Genomic DNA, 11,968 nt, shown 5'->3' with positions numbered 1-11,968 from the left:
CATGTCTCAAAGTATGCCGTGTTGGCTCCTTGAATTTGAGGTACCTGAGCCTGGAAACAAGCCTCTGAAAAGTCCTTGAACTTGACGTTTAAAGTCGAGGCGAACCCGTTCTTCACGTGCATCTGAGTCCGTTTCAGACTGAAAACAAATTGAGAGGCGGACCATATACGGTGTCGATTATTTGATTTGACAATTCTTCTGAGGACTGGCTTTGGCATTGGCCAATCCTGGCGTGTTCCACCCCCAAATCGGGTGGGGTTCAGCGTGTTGTTGTGTTACGCGAGTGGGATCCGCGGAGTACCAGGCAGCCAGACTGCTTCGTGCGGAGTGAGCGGACAATCCGATGCATGGGTGCTGCCCGCCCGCCTGGAATCTCAGAGGGGCGACCCCTGACAGCCACGCTCTCGGAGGCGCGCGCCATTATCGTTATAAATGTAAATAATATTCCTGGAATGCGTGTTTTAACGGGCCAGTTACATTTCTTTGCATTCTTAGACATTATTGTTTTTGGTTTTTGTTCATGTTTCATACAATTGGCCATGTTAGTAGTTAGTTTATGGGATAGGAATTATGCCAGATGACAGGCACTAGGCGCCATTTTCTACTTCATTTGAAAGAGAAAATTATCCTGAAATGAAGATTTGATTGACAGCTGCATGTCGTGAAATGATTGGTTGAAATGGGGTAGAAATTTGATAGTACTAGGTGACGTCAGCAAACTGTAGTCTACATTCCTGTTATCAATACAATCTTGAAAAATTAACTTTTGATGTGAAAAAGTGTGAACAACTAAAGAAATTAGATTTTTGTGATTTTTTGGGCATACATTATTAAATAGGTGCACTGCATACCCAGGTATTTGAACTAAAATAAAAGAAAAGTCATTTTTGGGTTCAGCTCGACTTTAAGAAGGTGTGGGAACCCTGATAACGTGTGATGTCACAATCGGTTTTGCTCTACACAATGTGAGTTCACGTGGTGGATGCTTTAGCAAGCTAATCCGTTGCTGGGGTTGAGTGAATCAAATCTCCTTGGAATGCTTTGGTGTATCAGCCCCCCCCCTCCCTGCACGTTTGGTTCAAATCTGCCCATGGTGCCACTGTTCACTCTATGTCCCTCTCCCTGTGAGAGAGTGAGCCGTGGAGTTTGGACCTCAAAGTTAACCACGCGTGGCCAGTGCTTCACCCCGAGGTGAAGTGCAATGCTCCGTTCCCCAACGCCAGTGAACTTCAACCCTCAAACAGTGCTATCAGCTCTATCTGTCTCTGCATGTCCGGCCCACAGATAACAGCCAGAGAGAGAGAGAGCGGAGAGCCGTCAGCCTTCAGTCAGCGTGATATTTCCACTTGGGTGCGGAGACGTCCCGGACAGTGCTTCGGACCTCTGATCCAGAGAGCATCATGTTGAGCAAAGATCTTCCCGACATCGAGGTAACTTTGTGTGTTTCCTGTCGTTACTTTTAGCAGGACGGCCAACTGGGTTAGTAAGTTACCCTACAGTGTATCTTCAGGTAACTAAAAGACCAAGGTTGCAATGCCACGGGCAGGGCAGGGGTGGGCAACTACCTTTCATGGGGGGCCACATGAGAAACCCAGATTGTTGCCGGGGGCCGGACAAATATTGTCATACCGTAACCCATGGATGGGCAACTTTGATGATAGAGAGGACCACAAAAAAATGTCCTCGCTACCAGATTTTGCTGAGGGCTGAACAACGCCAGCGCGAAAAATGTGGGGCGTTTGAAGCCAGGTTTAGAGGAATAACTAATTTTAAATTAACAATTGTGATGTCATTATTCAGTCTTAACCACCAATATTTGATCCTTTTCTCACTCACTCCTGTCACCACCTGCTCTCCCTGCAGGGCTTGAAATTAACTTTTTTCACCACCTGCCAATATGGCTGCTAGATTTTAAAGTTACCAGCCAATTAGAATGTCCACTAGCCGAAATGTTTTTCTTGAAATAAACCAGAATATGAGTGGGTTAATTTAAGCATAAGTATCAGTAAGTGGCCCGGGATTCTCAAAGCCTGTGTTGAGGGTCACACAAGAACAAAAATGCACTCTTGAAGCTAAATAAATCCAAAACCAACAAGTTAATTATTTAAATTTGTACTTCAATGTAGAGCAGTCATTTCTTACACATGAGATTACTTTTAGCCTTTTAGTCATAAATACTATTGAGAGATATTCCATATTCCAGACTGAAATGCTATAACAGAAGAGTATTGGCCAGAATGACATGAACATGTGGACACTTATTCAGCAGGTATATTGCATGTTGCGTTCAGGTGCATTGTAAAAAAAATAAAAAATAAAAAATTTGCAATTCCATCGCGGGCCACACAGGGGGCGCGATGGAAGTTTAAGGCTGTATGTTGCCCATGTATGATCTACAGTATCACACACTGCGTAGGCTACAAGCCTACAGCTATCTACAGTATCACACTCTTCGTAGGCTACAATCCTACAGCTATCTACAGTATCACACTCAGCGTAGGCTACAAGCCTACAGCTATCTACAGTATCACACTCTGCATAGGCTACAAGCCTACAGCTATCTACAGTATCACACTCTGCGTAGGCTACAATCATACAGCTATCTACAGTATCACACTCTTCGTAGGCTACAATCATACAGCTATCTACAGTATCACACTCCGCGTAGGCTACAAGCCTACAGCTATCTACAGTATCACACTCTTCGTAGGCTACAATCCTACAGCTATCTACAGTATCACACTCTGCGTAGGCTACAAGCCTACAGCTATCTACAGTATCACACTCTGCATAGGCTACAAGCCTACAGCTATCTACAGTATCACACTCTGCGTAGGCTACAAGCCTACAGCTATCTACAGCAGGGATTCCCAACCAGGGGTACGTGTACCCCTAGGGGTACTTGAGCAGCTTGCAGGGGGTACTTGGAATGATTGGGGAATACAATTTACTTCCAAAATGATAAATAAATATATATATATTCCAAGTCATTTCATACTGTAAGCTTATTGTTAAAATGTGATGTGTGTGCCGCAACTAGTTCTGCTGGCAAGTGTCAACTGCTACACTGTTCTGCTACTGTGATGGCAAAAAAAAAACTAAAAAGCCCAAACACCGGCAGTTCAGTGAAACATATATTTTGTATAGATTTACTTGTATGTAATCATCAACACGCATGAGTGAGGGGTACTATTGTCATGGAAAAACAGCTCAAGGGGTACATAAGACAAAAAAGGTTGGGAACCACTGATCTACAGTATCACACTCTGCGTAGGCTACAAGCCTACAGCAATTTGCCGAGTTGATGCACTGTCATTGGCTGTTGTGCTCCCTCCCTCATAGGTGTTCTTAGCTCAAAAATGCAGCTGGTCGCCTTGGTAACCCGCATTGTTTCATCACCTATTACCTATGTGACAAAAATACACTCGTGAACATCTCTGTAAATGATTGGTGTTTAATTTTGGAATCATGTGTCCTTGAAGAGTGCTTGAAATGTGTAATCACTCCCTCCTGTTATCTCTACATTATAGGCAGTTATGGAACTCTGGGCTTAAATCATTATGCAACAACAAATAGCTGCCATCTTGGGGTGCATTAGACAAAGTCGTACCAAATGGGCGTCCCTGACCTATGACGTATATATTTGGGGTCCTTGACATGAAAGAGTTTGAGAACCAAAGGTCTCTCTACATGATTGAATAGGCTGACCGTCCAATCCCAACACCTTGTTTACATGCTGGGCAAGCAAGCTAGTGCGACACAAACGGCCAATCACAGTTCTTAGTGCTGCACAGACGGCCAATCACAGTTCTTGTGCTGTTCACGTCAGCCGCGTGGACCCCACGCCCCGTCACATTTTTTGGGGGGGCTGCACGAGACTCCTTGGCCACAGTGCTGCTGACAACCACTTTCACGTCCAAGCAGAGATTCACTTTACAACATACATTATCTCCCCTTATCTTTTCTACACAAGTGACTGTGTAAGTGACTGTGTAAGTGACTGTGTAAGTGGCTGTGTAAGTGACTGTGTAAGTGACTGTGTAAGTGACTGTGTAAGTGGCTGTGTAAGTGACTGTGTAAGTGCCTGTGTAAGTGACTGTGTAAGTGACTGTGTAAGTGACTGTGTAAGTGCCTGTGTAAGTGCCTGTGTAAGTGCCTGTGTAAGTGCCTGTGTAAGTGACTGTGTAAGTGACTGTGTAAGTGACTGTGTAAGTGACTGTAAGTGGCTGTGTAAGTGACTGTGTAAGTGACTGTGTAAGTGACTGTGTAAGTGGCTGTGTAAGTGCCTGCGTAAGTGACTGTGTAAGTGACTGTGTAAGTGGCTGTGTAAGTGACTGTGTAAGTGACTGTGTAAGTGACTGTGTAAGTGACTGTGTAAGTGACTGTGTAAGTGCCTGTGTAAGTGACTGTGTAAGTGACTGTAAGTGACTGTGTAAGTGACTGTGTAAGTGACTGTGTAAGTGCCTGTGTAAGTGCCTGTGTAAGTGACTGTAAGTGACTGTGTAAGTGACTGTGTAAGTGCCTGTGTAAGTGACTGTGTAAGTGACTGTGTAAGTGACTGTGTAAGTGACTGTGTAAGTGACTGTGTAAGTGACTGTGTAAGTGACTGTGTAAGTGCCTGTGTAAGTGACTGTGTAAGTGACTGTGTAAGTGACTGTGTAAGTGACTGTGTAAGTGGCTGTGTAAGTGACTGTGTAAGTGACTGTGTAAGTGACTGTGTAAGTGGCTGTGTAAGTGACTGTGTAAGTGACTGTGTAAGTGACTGTGTAAGTGACTGTGTAAGTGACTGTGTAAGTGACTGTGTAAGTGACTGTGTAAGTGGCTGTGTAAGTGACTGTGTAAGTGACTGTGTAAGTGACTGTGTAAGTGACTGTGTAAGTGACTGTGTAAGTGACTGTGTAAGTGACTGTGTAAGTGACTGTGTAAGTGCCTGTGTAAGTGACTGTGTAAGTGACTGTGTAAGTGACTGTGTAAGTGACTGTGTAAGTGACTGTAAGTGACTGTGTAAGTGACTGTGTAAGTGGCTGTGTAAGTGACTGTGTAAGTGACTGTGTAAGTGACTGTGTAAGTGACTGTGTAAGTGACTGTGTAAGTGACTGTGTAAGTGGCTGTCTAAGTGACTGTGTAAGTGACTGTGTAAGTGGCTGTGTAAGTGGCTGTGTAAGTGACTGTGTAAGTGACTGTGTAAGTGACTGTGTAAGTGACTGTGTAAGTGACTGTGTAAGACTGTGCTTTGTGAGTTTCTTCCACCCCTGACATGTTTTCGTACGACAGATCACATCTGCCCAGCGCATTGACCTGGCAGCCAGTCCCTATCTTGTAACCTTGACCCCAACCACAAACAACCCAAAGCAATTCCTAGAATGTTCTACAACATCATAGTGTGTGTGTGTGTGTGTGTGTGTGTGTGTGTGTGTGTGTGTGTGTGTGTGTGTGTGTGTGTGTGTGTGTGTGTGTGTGTGTGTGTGTGTGGGGCCTGTATGTTAAATAGAGAGATAACAGTGAACCTATTCGTAGGTGAAAAGCAACAGATTCCTCTAGGGATTGGACAGTATTATGGACGCACTGATTGCAAAATTCTGGGCTGATACCGATGTTTAAAATAACGATTTGGCCGATAGCCGATACAGATGGGTTTTTTTACGCCTTTTTTGATAGGGAAACAAATAAATCTTCATTATAAAGAAATAACTGACCTGCACATTTTAAACGGCTTAATTGGATATCTGTGGAATAGTAATCTTTTTACTGTAAAATTATGTTGGCCTTTAAAATGGTTAAAAGTCTGGTGCCAAAGTACCTCATAAATTATGTCTTGCTTGTAGGTGTTTCTCATGGTTATTCTACTAGAGGCAACGCAACTGATTTTATTCCGATTCGTTTAAAAGCTTGATGGGCAAAAACTCATTGATGTACAGTGCAGCAGTGCAGTGGAATAGTTTGCCAACATATATTCAATTGTGCACCTCCTTGAACTCGTTTAAAGTAGTCTTAAAGCAGTGACTGCAAAATGGAAATTGACGTATAGCTGACGCGTTGATCTATGTTTTTATGTTGACTGTATTGTGTGTCGCCGTCTCTTTGCCTGTTGATGTGTTTCGTTGCTTTTTCTTTTTATAATGCGTCTGGTGTTCTTAATGTATGAGGACCACAATGGAAATAAGCCTTTGGGCTTTATTGTGTTTTCATCCTCGCTGATTCTTTTATTTAAAATTTCTCTTGTGTTGTGTGTTGGCAAGATGTGCCCTTTTTAATCACCAAATAAAACCTAACCTATTTTCAAGTATTTTCGAGCCCTTGATCACACTATCTTTGAATGAGCATGAATTCAATCATACTGTAAAGTAATTATGATAATAATTAAAATTAATATAACAAATTATGTGACCCAACTGATAGGCTAAATATCGGCCACTGCAATCGGTGAACAGCAGCTTTTTTTCACTGATTGCGTCAACAAGGCCAATATCGGCCGATACCGATATACGGCCGATATATCGCTGCATCCCGAGACAGTGTGCTTATCACATCCACGATTCGATACAACCACAATAACAACAAAGTCTGACTTTGAATTAGACAGAATTCGGTTTATTTCTGAGCCACAAATCTTTCTTGCACATCGGCTTGCTGGAATTTAAAAATTGTAGCACAACGTGCAAATAGTATCATTTGAATGGAGAGCTTCATTCTGCCCGACCATACATATTGTCACGTTTCTTTATTGCGATATATTAGCAAACTGATCTAGTCCGCTAGTGGTACTGTATATGTAATGTTTGTCCTGTCCTGTCCTGTGCTGTGCTGTGCTGTCCCTAGACTGTATACAAATATTGACACAGGCACCGTGATGTCACCCATTGGTTTGTGGACTCCTGTTTTGAAGCCTTGACTTTGGCATTGTGACCATCGCCATCTTTTTGTCTTGTCTTTTTGTGAAGCTCGACTTCAACTTCATTATGTCCCCGAGGGGCAATTTGGTTTGCAGCCAGAACACACAAAGCACATGACATAACAGTACAGCAAAGCACATGACATAACAGTACAGCAAAGCACATGACATACAGTACAGCAAAGCACATGACATAACAGTACAGCAAAGCACATGACATAACAGTACAGCAAAGCACATGACATACAGTACAGCAAAGCACATGACATAACAGTACAGCAAAGCACATGACATAACAGTACAGCAAAGCACATGACATAACAGTACAGCAAAGCACATGACATAACAGTACAGCAAAGCACATGACATAACAGTACAGCAAAGCACATGACATACAGTACAGCAAAGCACATGACATACAGTACAGCAAAGCACATGACATACAGTACAACAAAGCACATGACATAACAGTACAGCAAAGCACATGACATACAGTACAACAAAGCACATGTCATAACAGTACAGCAAAGCACATGACATACAGTACAGCAAAGCACATGACATAACAGTACAGCAAAGCACATGACATAACAGTACAGCAAAGCACATGACATAACAGTACAGCAAAGCACATGACATAACAGTACAGCAAAGCACATGACATACAGTACAGCAAAGCACATGACATAACAGTACAGCAAAGCACATGACATACAGTACAGCAAAGCACATGACATAACAGTACAGCAAAGCACATGACATAACAGTACAGCAAAGCACATGACATACAGTACAGCAAAGCACATGACATAACAGTACAGCAAAGCACATGACATACAGTACAGCAAAGCACATGACATAACAGTACAGCAAAGCACATGACATAACAGTACAGCAAAGCACATGACATAACAGTACAGCAAAGCACATGACATACAGTACAACAAAGCACATGACATAACAGTACAGCAAAGCACATGACATACAGTACAACAAAGCACATGACATAACAGTACAGCAAAGCACATGACATAACAGCACAGCAAAGCACATGACATAACAGTACAGCAAAGCACATGACATAACAGTACAGCAAAGCACATGACATAACAGCACAGCAAAGCACATGACATAACAGTACAGCAAAGCACATGACATACAGTACAGCAAAGCACATGACATAACAGTACAGCAAAGCACATGACATAACAGCACAGCAAAGCACATGACATAACAGTACAGCAAAGCACATGACATAACAGCACAGCAAAGCACATGACATAACAGTACAGCAAAGCACATGACATAACAGTACAGCAAAGCACATGACATAACAGTACAGCAAAGCACATGACATACAGTACAGCAAAGCACATGACATAACAGTACAGCAAAGCACATGACATAACAGTACAGCAAAGCACATGACATAACAGTACAGCAAAGCACATGACATAACAGTACATCAAAGCACATGACATAACGGTACAGCAAAGCACATGACATAACGGTACAGCAAAGCACATGACATAACAGCACAGCAAAGCACATGACATACAGTACAGCAAAGCACATGACATAACAGTACAGCAAAGCACATGACATAACAGTACAGCAAAGCACATGACATAACGGTACAGCAAAGCACATGACATAACGGTACAGCAAAGCACATGACATAACGGTACAGCAAAGCACATGACATACAGTACAGCAAAGCACATGACATACAGTACAGCAAAGCACATGACATACAGTACAGCAAAGCACATGACATACAGTACAGCAAAGCACATGACATAACAGTACAGCAAAGCAAATGACATAACAGTACATCAAAGCACATGACATAACAGTACAGCAAAGCACATGACATAACAGTACAGCAAAGCACATGACATACAGTACAGCAAAGCACATGACATAACAGTACAGCAAAGCACATGACATAACAGTACAGCAAAGCACATGACATAACAGTACAGCAAAGCACATGACATAACAGTACAGCAAAGCACATGACATACAGTACAGCAAAGCACATGACATAACAGTACAGCAAAGCACATGACATAACAGTACAGCAAAGCACATGACATAACAGTACAGCAAAGCACATGACATAACAGTACAGCAAAGCACATGACATAACAGTACAGCAAAGCACATGACATAACAGTACAGCAAAGCACATGACATAACAGTACAGCAAAGCACATGACATAACAGTACAGCAAAGCACATGACATACAGTACAGCAAAGCACATGACATAACAGTACAGCAAAGCACATGACATAACAGTACAGCAAAGCACATGACATACAGTACAGCAAAGCACATGACATAACAGTACAGCAAAGCACATGACATAACAGTACAGCAAAGGGGAGGGAAGTGGCCTGCAGGGTACAGTGGTCTAAAAGAACAACACAGTCAGATTGGTGACCAGCCTCCACGTGGTTAAAAATCACAGCAGCAATAGCAGCAGTAACAGCATCATCACACCGTCATAAAAAAACAATAGAATACAACAAATAAAAGATACAAAGTAGTGGAAAGTGTCCGTGCAGGTACAGTACAGTACAATGCCAAAAACCAGGACTCTGTCAGTCGCAGCAGCAATGAAAACAATAAAACAAGACGGATAAAAAGTACTGGAAAGTGCAAAGTAAAAAGTGACCGTGCAGGATAATGGACTCGCTAGCGCCTCCCCTGGCCAGAGTTCAGAATAGAAATGGCAGTGAGGATGAAGCAGTGCTTATATCTGTTGCTCTTAATAGGGGGCAATATGTACCTAGAGCCAGAAGGCAGGAGCTGAAACTCAAGGAATAGAGGATGTGAGCTGTCTGATACAACGGCTCTGGCTTTTCTGCCTACCTGTCTGTTGAACAGCTCCGACAACAACCTGCTCTGCTGGACACCTATGATCTGATGGCTGCTCACTTTCACTATCTTGGAAAGTGAGTTCCTGGCCTTGATGCTCAGTTGACCATACCAGCAAGTTAAAGAAAACATAACAACAGACTCAACGTAAGATCTATAGAATAAGATCATGAGGGTTTTGTCGACCTGGAACTGTGCCAATTTTCGGAAACAGAACAGACGACGTTGACCCCTCTTACACAGCACTTCAGTGTTGGAATTAAAATTCAACTTGTCGTCGACTAAGGTCCCGAGGTACGTCTCCACCGAGTCCACCACCAGACCTGTAATGACAATACTCTGGGGGGAGGGGGGCTGACGCCTAAAATCGATAGACATGTCCTTTGTTTTTGTGACATTAAGTTGGAGGAATGCGCTGTCACACCAACTGACAAAATCATCCACAACAGGACCATGGCTGCTCTCATTGTCATGTAAGAGACTCACGGCTCCAGCAGTCGTTGGTGTATAAAATATAAAAGAGTGGTGAGAGAACGTAGCCCTGAGGGGAACCTAGATGATGACAGCTCCCCTGACATACATCTGTTCACCCTCACTCTTTGGGTTCTATTGGTTCAAGGTCAAGGATCCAGACAGAGCTGCAGCTGCTATTGGTCCGTGATCGGCGAGCTGCGCAATCACTGGACAGATCACCTGTCAATCTATTTGACTCTAAATGGGACCATACTTTACTAACTGAACATCATGCTGTATTGAAGACTTGAAACTAGTGATTGAGAGCATGAACTCGTTAAGAAAGTGTTCACTGAGGTCATAAATCAAGAAAGAAGTAGAGTCATTTTCCCATTGCCTTCCATGCAATCAGACTTCTTTTCACAGCCAGTTGAGTGGAGTGGCCATTAGAAAGAATGCAGGTTCATTACAAGTTGCGTATTGGCTTCATTTTCCAGAACCAGAGGTTGCCCCTTGATTGTCACATTTTTGTATTGTGATATATAGAGAGGCAACGTGGAACGTCACTTCCTGCTTCAGCACTGTATGAGATTTTCATCCGCCATTTCGACTTTCTCGAACCAAACGGTTCAGCTAACGCTATAATCAGGAGAGACCCTAGAACATTTCACTCGGACCAAAACAAAAAAAAAACATCGAAAAAATATTTTCTTTAAACCCGCATTTTTTTATGTTTTGGTCCCAGTGAAATGTTATGCGGTCTCTCCTGTTTTCTAAATACATCTGTACCGTTTGGTTTGAACCAGTAAAACTATTTTTATACGCGTTTTACGAAATGTCTATGGGAAAATAAATGGCGGATGAAAATCCCTGGTACAGTGCTGAAGCAGGAAGTAGGCGGTCACTTTGCCTCTCTATTGAATTTCACTTATTAACAAACTGCTCAGATGAGATGCCATATGCCCCTATCCTGTCCTGCCGTGTTGTGTTGTTATTTATCTGCTAATCTATTTGCTATTTGCTCTTGTTCTACAGAGCATCCTGGCTCTGAATCCTCGAGTGAAGACTCACGCACAGATCGTCTCCACAGCAGCCAAGAAGAAAGAGAAAAAACACTGGAAGAGGAACCCCGAGAAGGGCTGTGGTGTAAGACGTGACACACACGTAACACACACACACACACGCACACACACACACACACACACACACACATCCCAACCCAATCGCCAGAATGAAATGTCGTAATTTAAGTTTGTGCGCACCTACAATCTCAATGTGAATTTGAAACAAAAACGGAACTTAATTTGAAAACCTCGTTGCCTTGCCAATGTTAAATGCAACAACTTGAACAACTTTGTCTATGATTAGGCAAGTCAACCCACTGGGTTACTGTTATAGAATGGAATTTCACCACTCCTCATCCGCATTACAATGATTCAAACAGCTTATATAAACCAAATGAATGGAAACCATGAGCCAGAAAGATGTCTTATGAAAGTATATTTAAAACCATACATTCTCCTATAAACTGTATTATAGGAGTGACTGAATCTCAATGTACCATCTGATGTGTCATACAGAGTCCGAAATATTCAGTAGCGATGTCACAATTTAACATACGCTTTATACTCAGGGAGGCTGAGGAAAGGCAGAGAGGAGGGGGGATGAACTTTGGAAATGCGTGTGCGTCGCAGTCTGACTTGGAGACTGTTATCAATTGTTATGGGACACGATGCAC

General features: G+C 42.7%; 1 protein-coding gene across 1 annotated transcript in view; it reads left to right on the top strand.

Moving 5' to 3' along the window:
• Positions 1-1,306: 1,306 nt before the first annotated feature.
• The window catches only part of LOC310771451 (dihydropyrimidine dehydrogenase [NADP(+)]-like), a gene marked incomplete at its 3' end in the record, with an annotated part of 22,468 nt that continues 11,806 nt past the window's right edge, over positions 1,307-11,968 (top strand). The window contains exons 1-2 of the mRNA XM_083664062.1: positions 1,307-1,430; positions 11,266-11,376. Of these exons, the coding sequence (XP_083520188.1) occupies positions 1,401-1,430; positions 11,266-11,376 (141 nt within the window). The remainder of the gene's footprint in view (positions 1,431-11,265; positions 11,377-11,968) is intronic.

This window comes from Poromitra crassiceps (genome assembly GCF_964638095.1).
Source record: "Poromitra crassiceps genome assembly, contig: HAP1_SCAFFOLD_1234, whole genome shotgun sequence".
Taxonomy (NCBI): Eukaryota; Metazoa; Chordata; class Actinopteri; order Beryciformes; family Melamphaidae; genus Poromitra; species Poromitra crassiceps.
Note: the sequence above shows the minus strand (reverse complement) of the source record. Positions and strands in the feature narration are given on the sequence as shown.